This window comes from Vigna umbellata, chromosome 2 (genome assembly GCF_029865625.1).
Source record: "Vigna umbellata cultivar VRB3 chromosome 2, Vumbellata_1.0, whole genome shotgun sequence".
Taxonomy (NCBI): Eukaryota; Viridiplantae; Streptophyta; class Magnoliopsida; order Fabales; family Fabaceae; genus Vigna; species Vigna umbellata.
The window spans coordinates 51,761,049-51,776,345 of record NC_142166.1 but is presented as its reverse complement, the minus strand read 5'-3'; the positions used below and the strand labels follow the sequence as shown (position 1 = coordinate 51,776,345).

The 15,297-nt window shown below is 31.3% G+C and overlaps 3 protein-coding genes across 3 annotated transcripts; all 3 read right to left on the bottom strand.

The window, feature by feature from the left end:
* Positions 1-4,627: 4,627 nt before the first annotated feature.
* Positions 4,628-5,570, bottom strand: LOC148204280 (RING-H2 finger protein ATL80-like). The gene has a single exon (XM_088108064.1). It carries the CDS (start codon positions 5,437-5,439, stop codon positions 4,885-4,887), a length of 555 nt encoding a protein of 184 aa, XP_087964190.1. The 5' UTR covers positions 5,440-5,570; the 3' UTR covers positions 4,628-4,884.
* Positions 5,571-6,454: 884 nt separating this feature from the next.
* Positions 6,455-8,807, bottom strand: LOC124832882 (outer envelope pore protein 21, chloroplastic-like). The gene is made up of 5 exons (XM_047307205.2): positions 8,646-8,807; positions 8,502-8,579; positions 8,225-8,425; positions 8,050-8,148; positions 6,455-6,728 (listed from the first exon to the last, which is right to left on the bottom strand). Exons 1-5 carry the CDS (start codon positions 8,736-8,738, stop codon positions 6,645-6,647), a joined length of 555 nt encoding a protein of 184 aa, XP_047163161.1. The 5' UTR covers positions 8,739-8,807; the 3' UTR covers positions 6,455-6,644.
* A 1,333-nt stretch (positions 8,808-10,140) lies between these two features.
* LOC124832872 (dolichyl-diphosphooligosaccharide--protein glycosyltransferase subunit 1A) lies at positions 10,141-14,386 on the bottom strand. The gene is given in 11 exon segments (XM_047307190.2): positions 10,141-10,582; positions 10,662-10,886; positions 10,971-11,129; positions 11,444-11,533; positions 11,624-11,692; positions 12,126-12,302; positions 12,391-12,538; positions 12,619-12,743; positions 12,745-13,257; positions 13,658-13,702; positions 14,164-14,386. Coding segments are annotated over 11 exon segments (1,857 nt in total). The 5' UTR covers positions 14,278-14,386; the 3' UTR covers positions 10,141-10,390.
* Between the last annotated feature and the right edge of the window lie 911 nt (positions 14,387-15,297).

Below are 15,297 nucleotides of genomic sequence, written 5' to 3'. Positions count from 1 at the left end.
GGACTAGTATTTATAGTTGGCTTGTAAACTTTTAACAATTTTGTTTGGGGTGAAAAAATATACTATATGCCAAAAAAGTTAATAGTTTATTTAGGATATGCCAGCTAAAAATAGAAATGAATATTTTGATTTATATAATAAAATAAAAAGTAAGGAAATGTATGGTTATGAATAAAGGAAATAGAACATGATGTTTTGTTAGGTAGTGACGGAAAAGAGGGGTGGCGATGGAATCAGCTTTAACAAAAGTCAAGCAATTATTTAATGATGCATTGAGTCTTTAGAAACTCTCTTTTTTGTCCCAATTCCCCAATTATTGATTCCAACTGGGATATCAACTTCTCATTACCCTAATTGCTTTATAATACTAATCTCATAACTTATAATTATTCTTTATTTTTATAGTGCATGCGAACACTTTCAATGCTCCATCCAAACAGCATCAAATTTCAAATCGTGTAATTAGGGCAAAATGAAAGGACACATTCTTCAAACACACTTTTATTAAGAAAATAATAATAATAATAGAATGATATACATTAATTTAACACACATTAAAATTAAAATGATCATAAAAAATAAACTTATATTAAAAAAATAAATAATAAAAGAAAATAGTGTTAAATAAATGTAAATATTGATATGTATCAAAGTATCATTTCTTTTTTAATCAAACTTTAAACTCAATCAACTTTGAAGGAATGGTTATCAGAGTAAGATTATAATTATTTGTTTTCTTACGATCAAGTACAAAAATCACGTATAACGTCGAATATTTTGGATATTTACCAACGACGTTATATCAGGAGGCGTTAAATTAACGTCGAATTTTGTTAATATACGACGTTAATCAATTTTTTTTTGTTTTTTTAATTAATTGTGATAACTCTACGACACTTAAACGTTTAATTAATTGTGATCATTTTTAACGTTGAATATTCAGTGGTTAAACGTTGAACACCGGATGTTATACATTGTTTTTCTACTAGTAAGCAAAGACAAGTATATAAGTGTAATTAAATTACATATTTTTCTTTGTATAGAAGCAAGAGTAATTTGTTACCTTACTAAATAAGATTGCTGGTTTCCATTAATAACAATTAAAAAAAACACAATAACAAAATTGAAAGAAAACATTTTTAGTAATATAAAAAAAAAAGAAAAATCTCACACAACAATTTCTGTATATAAAATTTAAGGGTTGAAATAACAAAGATTATGTTAAAAGAAAAGCGTTTAGATAATTACATTAAGAGGTGTTAAAGAGTCTAACTAATCTTAACTTACTAGAATATTTTTAATAAATTTACTTCTATTATAATATCGTTTGAGTGAATTTTTCAATAAATTTATTATTGAACATAATTTAGATAATCATCATGAAGATAATTGTTGTATTTTATAGTTAGAAAAAAAAGAAATATATTTTGTGTTTTCCTACTGTGATTCATATTTTTAATTTTCAAATTTCTTGGAAATTTTTGGTTTATAAGACTCAAATTCCGATTAATATTTGAAAATTGATAAAAATTAAAACTCACAATGTAAAATATTATGTATTTTAATTGAAAAATATGATAATATTGAAATATGTGTATGATTTCTATACCATGAAAATGCTTAAATTTATTTTACCAATTTAGTGTATATATAATGAGGAGTGCAAATCTTATCTTATAAGTCGATTTTCTAATGTTGAGTTAGATTTAAAGTTTATTTTTAACATAATATCAAAGTTATAAAATCGTTATGGGATCACCTGTACTCGTTATATACCTGAGTTGCATTGACATGAGCGGGTTAACATAAATCGTGAGCAAACTATTGGACACATTGATTTTGCTGTTATAACTATTTGAGAAACACTAAAGAAATTTGGTGGTGTAATTTGAATGCCATAGAAAAAGTCAACCGAAAAGTGTGTCTGCACTAAAATGGCACTGAAGAATTTTCTTTTGCATGGAATTGACTTTGTCTCAATCTTCACTCCCTCGACTTCTGCCTATCAGACAACAAAATTCTGACCTTTGGTTGTGGAAGTGTGGTGAGTGCAAAAGCACAATCTCCATAATATAAAACACACTCACTTTAAAGATATATATGTATGCATTCATGTAATAAAAAATGTTATCTATACAACTGCTGCCATTGCCATTGCATTTCCTGTTACAGAATAATTTGTCTTCTTAAAAGATGTAACTGGCAACGTTGTTTAGAACGACAGACATGTTCGAGTCTCGTATGTTTATTTACTTTTGACAGATGTTGAAGAATGGACTAAATAGCCACTGACACACTCTCAGTGTAGTTCATATTATCGACACTATAATGAACTTTTATGTCAAACTGTAATAAATGACGATTTTTTATTTCTTATTTTTATAAATGCTTCTAAGTTCTCTGATTTGTTTATTTTGTTTACTTTTGTATTTTGAAAGAAAGTTACATATGAGAGGATTTACGGCAATGTAGAATGTATATAGTCTGAGTGAATAAAATTCAGAAATTTATTAGAAATAAAAACCGTTGGTGGGCCCAATAAAAACTTGAATAGTTTTGGTCCAATGTGTACTTGAATCTTTATTATTTATTGAATTAAATGATGTATCAGATTATTTAATGCAACCCACAAAAGGAAGATTATTCGGATACCTAATGGCGTGTGATTTCAAATATGAGACATTCATTGATATTAGGTCCCGCTGTAACATCCTAGTTAATAGTATATCATTATTATATATTATACTTAAGAATATATAACTCACGAATATGTATTGTTATTGTGGTTATTTAAAATATAATTATAATATTAAAATATTTAAAAAGGTTTTATACAATTAAAAAAATATTATATTGATTGAAAGTATGATATTACTTAATGATATATATATATATATATATATATATATATATATATATATATATATATATATATATATATAATATCTCTATACTAAGCACTTGTCCAAAATCATCTTAAATAAATACCGAGTTGATGTGAAAGTATTTTTTCTGATATGCTTCTGGATTCAAATATTGATAAGTTTACTAGGCACGGACTAAACAAAAAAACGAAATTGATATGCTCAAAGGATCTTGATCCGTTGAGAAGATGTAATGCTTTTTTTAAGGAAAATGTTTTTTTAATATTTTTTTTTGATAATTTTTTAAAATGATTTATATAATAACTTGTGATTGGTCTGTTTGAAATATACACACCAATAAAACAGTGAGATATAATTTATTATCAAATTTTTTTTAAAAAAGGTTATTAATCTATTATGATATGTTTGTAATTGGGCATTGATATGAAAATGAGTTGTTGCGAATAATAAAGAAATTAAGAATAGAGTATGGTGAAGGTAACCGTCATAATGAGAGGAGTTCTTAATAAAATGTTTGGATAATAATAAAAGAGAAAAGAAAATGAAAATAAGAATGGAGTGAGGGCATTATTAAACTTTAGTGCTTTATGCTCCACTCTCCTTTCTTTCCTTTCTTTTCTTTCTTTCCTTTCCACTAATTCACATTTCAGCGGAAGAATCTCAGATACTTCTCTTCTCTTCTTCTGTAGCTTTCTCAGGCACTCTTCCAATTTCATTTCTTTTCTCATTCCACCCAACCCTCATTTCGGGTCAATAATTAAACACGTCAAACCTAATTTCTTTACACAATTTGCGTCCTCCATCATCAATAACTTTAACCTAATTTAGTATGTACAAAAATCAAATATATATTTCAAACAACCTATTTCCCTATTTCTATATTTTTAAATATTTTATCATCATTATTCTACTTCAGGCTAAGACTAACCATTTATTTATTATAAATTTCAGGTATATGAATCAAACTTTTACATAATGCAAAGTAATAATTTTAAATTTAAATACTTCCTTAAGAATAAAACTCTCTCTATCTTCATTTTCTGATTTTATATGCACACACATTTTTCAATATTTTCCTTCTCTCTCTTTTAAATGACTATTTTTTATGCCTGATAAAAATTAACGTCTTTCTCGATCATTTCAAATTATCATTATGTATATACTTGATTTTTTAGCAGAATATAAATTTCATTCTACAATATTTAATTTATATTTCTACGAATTTCGTTTTGTTTTCTTAAAAAGATAATGTTTATAATTAAAGAAAACTTTATATTACAATTTAAAATGATTCAATATAAGTTGAGCATATATATACTCAATAGTATAATTTATATATTCAAATATATTCATTGTAATTTTAATTATATTAAAAACGAACACTTTACCTTTTGAAATTTCAAGAAAATAATTAAACTAAAGATCATTATTTCTCTTCCAGCCAACTTTTTTTTATACTGTTTTTGAAAAAAAAAAATATACAACGCGACTTCACACATTGATAAAACAAGGTATAAAAAGAATTCAACACAACGCCAGAAGTGTAGTTGAAAAGATAAAATGGCGTCAGGAAGGAATGGACGCCATCTGGAACCAGTTTTCTCTACGAAAAATGAGACATAGAATCTGCCATAACATATGTAGGTGATACGCGAACGAAATCCGATCAAACCAGAGAAAAATTATAAAAAGAAAAAGAAAAAAAAAGGTGAAAACGTAGTACGAACGGAGTAAGAACCAGATTCAACTAAACTGATGCAGGTTGCAGAGAATAAGATATCACACCATTGCCCTGAGAGCGCACAAATGGAATAATACAACTGATAATTACAGCACTAACCATATCAATCTGAAACTAATTAACTAATTCCTAACTGACACTATACTACACACGAGCAACTAGTTCATATTATACATTATACATACTATATAGGCCATATATATTACATATATATTTTAAAAGAAAAGGATTCATGAATTTAGAGTTAATATGATTAGCCTAAGGCAAGAACCTATTGCCGTTATCCTCCCTTACCTTGAATCTGGCCTCGGATTCCGACTGCGGCGGGGGCGCGGAGCTGGAGCTCGACGGAGCCGGGATCCCGCCGCACTTGTCGCACCGAGTAACCACCAGAATCTGACGGCACGATGGACACGAGGAGTGCGATCTGAGCCAGGCGTCGATACAGCTAACATGGAATCCATGTCCGCACTGAGGCAGCACTCGGATTTCGTCTCCGGCGGCGAACTCCGAGAGGCAGATCGCGCAATCGGCGAACTTACCTGCGGATTCGGCTGTGGCGGTGAGCTTGGGGAGGGAGCGGAGGACCTTTTTCTTGACGCCTTTGTTGGCGGCAGCGGGAGGAGGCTGGGGAGTGGGGGCAGAGGAGAGGCGGAGGCGGCGGAGACAGCCGCAGCGCGCGACGGCGACGAGGCCGAGGACGCAGATGAGTGCGCAGAGGAGGGCGGCGAGGACGACGACGAAGTCGGAGTCGACAACGGCGGAGTCGTTGGACGAGTTGCGCTCGCCTAAATATCTGAAGGGACGAGTCATGTGTCCGGAGAAATGCAAAGAGTGTGTTTGAAGTTTGGGTTTCTTTTCTTTGGTTGGACCTTACACTATAAGTAACTACTACTGCTCTACTCCTCTCTTCGTATTTATAACAATATTCCCTTCCAAATCCAACTATTCTTATTCATTTCAATTTCATCACCACTTCAAATCAAATTACTTATAATTTAAACATCCCAACATTCACACTCTTTTATTCATCAAGACCAAAATTAATCATTACATTCATCATCTTTTATAAATTCTTAATTGGACAGTCAAAACTTTTACATGCAATATGCTATCTTCCTTTACTTCTTATAAGTAAGACATTTTTTATTTGATATCTCAGAAGTAAAAAATAAATTAAGAATACTACGTACATAAGACTCTATTAAGAATACTATATATATACATAGCATTACCAATCATCAAATTGATAAAATTTTAGAATGAAAATTTATTGTACGAGAAAATAAATTATATAACAACAGACATAATATAACATAATTTTACATTATGATATAATTACAGTCATATAATCATAAAAATCACATATAATCATTTTATCAATCTTCATAAAATCATCTTAAAAATCTCATCCACAATAAAAAAACGCACTGTGTTACACGCCCTCCTTTTCAATTCTTTAAAAGCAATCTCACATCAAAGATGTATAAATGACTTTGACTTTAAACACAATCATCTTAGGTCAGCCAGAAAATCACTATTGGATAATATAATTTAATATTTTTGTCAAAAAAAAGTTATAAAAAAAAATAAAGAAGCAAAGTTAATCATTACAAGGTAAATCTATTTTGCACTTCAACTTTTATATATTAGAAGTATATAAATTAATCTTAGAAAGGGTATTTGATTTATTTCCTATAACTTTTTTCCCTAAAAGTTTTTATCAATTCATACATCTTTTTCTTTAGCGCTTTATTAATAAGGCGAATTCATCCAATTCCAGATGATGACATCTTACAGACGCAGTGAAGAATTTTATCTCAACACATTGTAAAATCAATATGCAACTTCATTTTCAACAAATCACTTTAGTTCCTGCAAAGCAATTCGCATGACTAAACATAAATTTATGCATGGTCCCTTTTATAAGGCAGGCTTAAGGTTAGGGTGAGAAACAGAACACGTCTACAAGAAATGACAAGCAGAACATCAATGCTGAAAAAAGCTCTCTGCACTTCTCATAAGTCATATCTCACGTTCCATCTACCTTTGTAATCGGCATTTATTGTCCAATTATTCTCTCTGATCTGCAGGTAAAGAACCTGAAACAAGAGTTTCAACATGGAATGTAACATTAAGAAAAAACGTCATGAATAATACAATAGGGTGTCAGAATTGGGAATGGTACACAGATCTACATTAAATATCAAAACATCTTCTACAAAATGACACCAACTACAACTTCACGGATTATGCTAACTTCATAATTTCAGAAAACCATTTGGTTGCTACCAGATGAAACATCAACGTCGGACTATAGTAATTTTACTATTTTTGTACCCTAAGAATTCCTTAAGTGCACTAATCCACGTGTCACACAATTCAATCGGTGTCAAAAACATATAAATTGTCCATGACTTCGACTTTAATAAGGTTCTTAGTTTTAGGTAAAATTCTTAAACACTACGTAACAGACAACTGCAGTCACATTTGATACTGAGGCTTGTATCGTGGTTACTTACAAAACAATTGACTAATGAAACAAATTCTAATAAAATGATTCTTCTATGCCCTTTTCATTCGATCATGACGGAATACAAGGGTTCAATACAAAGCCCTGTTTGCTTGTAGGTAACTAAAGAAAGAGATAGACAAAAGGAATAATCGTAAACGGACGACAGTTCTAACAAACTAGCGCTAATTCAATGCAGTGAGAATATTCTACACATGGGCCTCAACCTCATTGCTATCAGTTACAGACCATGGTTTTAAAACCTTGCAGCTAATTAGTTTTACTGAAGACAGTTCAATCTAGTTCCAACTCACCAGTTTCATACAGAATCAAGAAACTCAAAACCAACGATAAATGCCCAGAGATTGAGAGCATGACAGGAAAAAAAAAAGTAGTGGCAGAAAAGGGATTTCTCTTAATCTAGGTGCTGAAAGGAAAATGATAAATGAATTCATTGGGCTCACAAAATAAATTCCCCGAAGACGGACAGAAAACATAATTAATCAATTCAGCAGCCACTACATCACAAAATTACCCAAGGCTCCAACAACCACGTAAATCACTGATGACAAAACTCCATCCAACTCAAAATCATAGTCAACATAGATAGATAACTGTCTGGCCTTACTGCATGACAAGACACACAAGACAATATTCCCATTTTTTTGGTTTTCTTTCTCCATATATTCAATCCTTCCCGACATCTCATGCCATCCACACAAATACTAATTTCAGTCACAAGGAACATGACAAAGTCTCCTATCACAACATAAAACTATGCTATCACCAAAACATTCTTGACACCACCAAATTAGGATAAAGAATTCGAAGCGATTTATAATCAAGATATCCATAATGAAATCGCGGTTACAATATTGGAAAGTTATGATTGAGAGGAGAACAACAAAAACCTTTTCAAGACATTCGCATCCAAGTCTGAGTCTAATGTCTTGATCCTTCTGGAAATTGAAGAGGTTCAACGATAACTCCACAGCAACTCTGGACTTTTTCTACAAAAAGAAAACAATTCAGCATTTGAAGGAAAAACGAAATGTGCAATTTAAAGTTAAAATCAGAGAAAAATACCTCTTTGAACTCCCTGTCAACGTCACATGCTCCTTTGATTTTAAAATTGAGAACATTCGGTAGCTCTTTGAACTCCCTGTCAACCTCAGATGATCCCTTGAGAACGCTGACAGGGACAGGAATCGTTGTCTTTGCGTTGACAGTATAGCGGAATTTTTCACGTTTATCGTGTCGCAATCCGACGCCAAGAATGGACGATAACTAATCGAGCGAAACAGATATTAATAGATAATAAAAAATAGGTTTAAATTGGGAAGAAGAGGAAAGAAACACTTACATTTGAATAGAAATGTTTAATAAGGATACTGGAGGAAGAAGTTAGTTGTCCAACTTTCGTGTCAAGTTCTCCGTTCATCTAAAAGAAGAATAGATATGAAATTAGAGATGATGAAGAAAATGTTTGATGATTAATAGAAAATACCTGCACGTGGGTGTTGGAATTGATTCGAAGTTTTTCTTTAGCATGAATTCGCAGAGCTTTGAAATCTTCTCCGTATCGCAGAGAGGTCTCCATTTTTGTTTTTCCGGATAAAACTCAGTATCTTCACTTCAGTAGTAACTCCAACTTCAGTTATTAGATACAGCACAACCCTAGTATTATTTATTCTCTTTTCCTTTTTTTTTCTTTTTTTTATTCTCTTTTCTTCTGCATGGGCCTTTCGCTCCAATTTAATGCCACATAAGCCCAATACTTACTGTTTTTCTTTTATTGTGCATGGTGGAAAAAAAACTCGAAAACATTAAACAACACAATAAAAAGACAAATTCATTAACATCGATATTCCGTCAGAAGAACAGAAAAAAAAACTTTTTTTAAAAGAGGAGGTATCATTTACTATAATTTAATTAACATCCTCTTGGACAATTTTTTATTTTTATTTTTGAAACCGACGACTTCAATCCTAACCATTTGGGGTGGGAAAAGTTGGGCATGGCTCAGTGACTATTTGGTATTTTTCTTTTTAATTTGATGGTGTAGGATTTTTTTATTTAACTTTTCTTTTTCATTTTCCGTGTGTGGATTTAGGAGTAATAAAGTGGACCAACACAGCTTACTCAGAGTGGTTCACTGTAGTTAATTCAATTGACAAACAAATAAATTAATTATTTAAATATTATTAAATAATATTTTAATTTTTAAAATTTTAAATTATCAGCTTACATAATTAGAAATAATAAATAATTATAATAAAATATTTATAAAAATAGTAAGAAAAACAATAAATGGTTTATATTTATGGATTAGAGGTGTAGATGACAAAAATATGATATATGCAGATAAAGTATATTTAAGTAAATGATCTTTTTTAATAAAAAAATGTTGCAATAAATGATTTGGAGGAAGAAATGTTACTTTTACTTCTATGCTTATAGGTAAAAATACTAGTAACAAAATATGTATAATGCAATGTATAATTAATTCAATTATAATTTAAGTTGATTTTTTAAATAAAACATAATTAAAATAATAATTAAAGTAATTTAATTATAGAAAGTGCTTATTTATCTATAAAAATCACAACCACTAGTACAAATGATACTCCTTATCATATATATATATATATATATATATATATATGATTTTATTTTATTACTAAATTTATTTTTATGTATTTAAATAAAATATTTTATTATAAAAATATATAAGAGTATTAACTATTGTTTAATTTAGATTAGATTTTTTTTAATTCACTCAAAATGATAAAGATAATAAAGTGTTTACTTAATTTGTCAAATTACTAAATAAAAAATTACGTTAACTAATTAAAATTAAAAAAAAATATTTAAAACTTTTTAAAAATAAAATTGCATTACTCCTCATTTTAAAATTTCAGTTGAAAGTCATCATTTTATGACCATTCTCGTATCTTTTACATAAAATTGTACCAGAAGTGTAAAAAAACCACATTTAGGAGTGTATGTAATCAATGTTTTCCATAGATAAATACGGATATAAAATTAGAGATAATTAAGATCGAGATCCATAGTCTAACTGTTCCATAAATTACGGGTAGACAATAGTCTGCAAAAAAAATCCCGACCCACAGAAGTATATCACTAATCTCTTTGCAATTATCAAACCGTAACAAACTTGTGACCTAAAATAAAGTAAAACAAGGTCAAAATGGGGGCATATTATCATATCTCGAGCAGCATAGTCACCTGTCATATCTCATCAATCAAGTCCATAAGATCATCAACCTCCCGTCTCAAAGCAGTAATTTTCTGCTGATACGAAGCAATCCGATTCTCAATTTCCCTTCCACCTAACTTCTTCTCATAGCCGTCTACAACGGTAGTGTGTTTCAATACAAGTTTCTCCTGCAATTCTCTCTCCTTGGTGACAAGTTCCTCCACCTGAAAACAAAAATATAGGTTCTGTAACTATAAATCGAGAGAGAAAATAATCCATAGAAGAAAACATTTATAAGATAACCTTTGGTAATATTTGAGCAGCTTGTGGACAAGATTGCAAAAATGACAATGGTTGCTTCAACTCTTTAGAGAGATCTTTCAATGAGCTATCTACTGATTTCCGTGTTGCTTTACAGGCTTGAACGTCTCCCGTCCTAGAAAGATCATGCAATGACGTTTCTAGCTTGTCATGTGCTGTTAAGCAACGGCTAATGATACCGTGGATCAGCTGAGTAGTTGCTTGCACCTGCATAGCGAAACACAAGGGTACAAATTCACTACATTCTATTATTGCACACACTGGATTTTATACATGATACAAGTTTATTACCTCGTCCCACTGGAGCTTTGCCAAATAAGATGCAGAAGATTTGGAGATTGATATATCTGCGCGTGAGTAGACAATGCAAGCAACAAACAGAAAGAAAAACCCAGAGATCAACATGAAAGGCTCCGTGAGCATAGAAAGACTGTTGAACTTATAGTAGACCTGCAATACAAAAATGACAATAATAGTATACCTAATCAAATTCAGAAGGGAAACAAATATTGTACACTAAGTAAACGAGTCATAATTTTCCGTGTCCCTAGTTTTTGTCTCTATCCGATGGTGTTATACTTGATAATACAATGAAAGCAAATCATACGTAAATTGACAAAACAGAAAATCCCATCATAAATATATTGGCAGTGAGAACCAATTCAATAAGGCGACCAGCAGTCGATGAAATTTATGGATATTAATTTCTCTCGTAATAAAAAATGTCAGCACTTTTAGCTTCATTAAAGATGTAACAGCAATACCTGGAAATGCTCATTATGCTCAGGGACAACATTGTTCTTCTCCACAACAACAACAGGTCTACCAACAATATCCAAGTGAGAAATCTTCGTCTGCAACAATTACATGGAAGGAATATAAAGCCTGATCATGGAATGGAAAAGCTATGATTTGATGGAAGATACCAATATAGCAAGCAATACCTCCTGCCGTTCTTTCACAGGAAATGGAACAGATACTGAAATGTCCTTAGAACCCTCTGGCAAAACAACCTGGACTTTACAAGCATTAGGTAGATGTAATTGTAATTCAATTTGGCAATACTACAACACAAAGATAACAACTGAGAGAGAGTAGGCAATATTGCAAAAATAATTATTTTTTTTTGTAAAAACATTTCCACTTTAGGATCAATTAACTATTCACAGTCACATGTCAATAAGTGGTTACTTGTTAACAACTCAGACACCGATTGATTAAAATTCACAATTATATTATCATACTACTGTGATACAGTCATATTCGGATAAAGAAATTTATTTTTCCCTGGTATATATGTCATCCTCCCTTGAAAAGGTAAAAGTGAAATGTGATGTTGCACAAGTCACTAACAAATTCTCCATCCAAAGAGCACCTTCCAAGTTTCCAACCGAAAAAAAAGAAAAAAGAAATATATATTGGGAAAGATAAAATAAACTCAGTCACCTTCACAAAAATAGTGTCAATCACCAACTCGTAGATAGGGGCACCAAAAGAGATATTAAGGAAGCGTTTTCCATCCAATCCAAATAAGAAGTCCTGAAGTGGCAAGCCATATCCAATAGTAAAGGTAGTTTTCCAGCCACCAAACATAGGGTACCTAGGTTCAATCTCCAGTTCTGTCTGTGATTTTTAAAGAATCGTTAGTTTAGGTAAATGCCTTTCAAAAAGTATTTCACAATACAATTTTGTCAAATGCAAAAGTATTCACCTTTCTTGAATCACCCCACAAACTAGAAGTGGAAATGTTGCCAATTTCATCCCTGTAATACACAGAATGAGCTCTAGGTGGCAGTTTGGCAACAAGACGCCTGAAAGCTGATGCACCCCTTAAATATGGCCTGGTCTGATAGTCAAGCCTGTAGGAGAAAACAAACTATTATCACACGCCAACCTAATGAAACAATCAAATAACTCAGAATCAATGAAAGAAGGATACCTAGAAAATTCTCCTTTGCTCTGAGCACCAGCATGAATAATTTCGTAATGTTCTGTGATCTGTACATTGCCCCAATGGGAAATTTCGATCTCTCGCACTAACTCTTTAGCAACAGCAAAAGGGTAGGTTATTCTCGTAGTGAATAACTATTGGTAAATATGAGAAAGGTGGAATATTCTCATATGGACCATATTTTAATTCAGATCCCTGAAGTTTAGCATTTTCTAGTTTTGAATAGGACTCTATTCTTGCATCAGGCAACTTAAGAGTGAGTGATTGTGCCTTGACAGCATAAGGAGAGAGATATTGTGCACTCTCTTGAAACAGTAGAAGTTGGATGTCACCCTGGTTGATTTTCTCTGGAAATGGTTGCAATATGTGGGTAAAAACAGCCAAGACATCTAACGTCAAACTATGTCCCTTCCCAAGCCCGTTTGGTAAAGATACGGAGTAAATTGTCAAGGCAGGAGGTACATCATTAGGTTGGACAGCTTTAACGGGTAAAGCAACACCAGAAGAGGTTTTTGCTTTTCCCTTCCCTTCGCCAAGTGTTGCTTTCAAGTATGCCAAGTGTTTTGCCTGGTTTTCAGGAAAGGACAGCAAAATCTCAGACACAACATCAGATCCCGTGTTCTCCACCTGCAAAAAGATGGACAGGAAGGGTGTCATGAAGAGAAGATGATAGGAAAGAGAAGTATATTAGAATATGAAAGGAGATAAGATTTGGTAATTATCAAGCTAAGAGAAATTATATTTGTTTAGTGACTTCAACAATACTATTTTCTTTCAATTTTAGAAGGAAAAAGATTCACATCCAAAATCCATTTATTATTTTATTTAGACTAAATAGTTCATGTTATGTTTCTTCCAGAAGTTAAGTTGTCATTTACCCACCTACCGTACAGTTCAGCTGAAATGAAAAACATTAATAAGGTAAATTACAGTGTTTCGGATACAACTAGAATGAAAATTCTCACAGAAAACTCAAGAAATTACAATAAATAGATAAAGAAAAGAAAATGAATGATATTTTAAGCACCTTTAGCGAAGTAGTGATGCGCACAATTTGTGATGTCAGATCAATCTGCAAACACAAAAAAATGACAGAAGAAGCATACAGCCCAATTATCAGATACAGAGAAGTGAACATTTACAGGCACGGGAGAAAACAAGCAGTTCCGAATCCTAAATTCATATAATTCTACAAAGGAAATTAAGGACCAAGCAAGTAGATGAAGTCAGTCATGTCTCGCGATGTATTCTTCTGACTCTGCGTCAGCGAGTGTAAACCTTGTTTTCTATTACATAATCGACATAAAACATATGCATACACTGAACAGAATATAGGCAACAGATATATAAATAATGTAGATCGGAGGAAATTTGATCGGTTACGTGAAACAGAAACCCTTGGGAGTGCAATAGAATGGGAAATGTTAAGGTGCTGCGTGTATTGTGATGTGCTGCGAAGAAACGAGAATGCGTAATCGATGCAATATCGAAACCCTAAAAGGAGAAGTGAAAAGAGAATGAGAGGAGACTTACACGACGGTCAACCTTGGCGAGGATCAGATCCGAAGCAGAGAACACAGGCGAAAACAGAAAGGCAAATGCAAAGAGAAGCGGAAACAGATTCGACCTCATTGTGCCTCTTTTCATGGTTTTCTTCGTCTTCTTCTTCTGCCACTGCTGCTTCAACTCATTCGCTGCGTTTGGGACCAAACAGACCACAAGACTTTGATGTGTTGTTCTTGTTCAATTCAACTGTAAGCGAGTAATTTACCACTCCGCACTGTCTCTACTGTTAATAAAATATAGTTAAAACAAATATAGTTAACAAAATTATATTGGCAATGCAAATTGATTAAGCTCTTAAAAAGAGTAATAAATAAATATAGTTAAAACTAAACTTGTATTATAATTAATTTTTTTATCAATTTTAATTTTAATTTTAATTTACAATAAGTTTGTATTTACCAAGCGCAAGGTTTAAGATAAATATTTAATTATATAACCAATTTATACTTAATAATATAATGGATAAACCCTTTGAAATATAAATATTATATTATATTACTTATATTAAAATGTGTTTCTTTACATCCAACATTTAGTAACCATGTTACTTAATCATTATACTCTGTTAATTTTGAATTAATGGTATTGAGAATTCTCAATACGTCCATCTACAAATACATTTAGTTTTACATATCAATCTTATCCATTAGAGATTAATATTTAAAATCAAAATAAAATATTTACTAGATGATGAGTGCCAAAGACACTTTAATTTTTTTTCTTAAACACTATCTTTTTCCATATTGCCTATACAAGAAATTTAAAAATTTAGTTTAAACTCTTGAAAAAAATATTTATTTATATCCGTTTAGTGCTAAAGAAACAAATTGTATATTGAAAATAAAAAATGTATTTAAGTCTATTTTTTTTATTACATCAATTTTACCGACGAACAACTTTTGAAAGAAGCAAAACCTTTTTTAACTCTAAAAGTTACAATAAATAAATATTGTCAATATATAACATTTATTTTAAACTTTTGATAGATAGTTTACGGTACACATTGCTGTTTTTAATTATTGATAATGTCACTAAAACTGATGAAATTTAATTAAGATTTAATTATTTGTTATTTACATTTTACTTATTTTTACTTCTGCA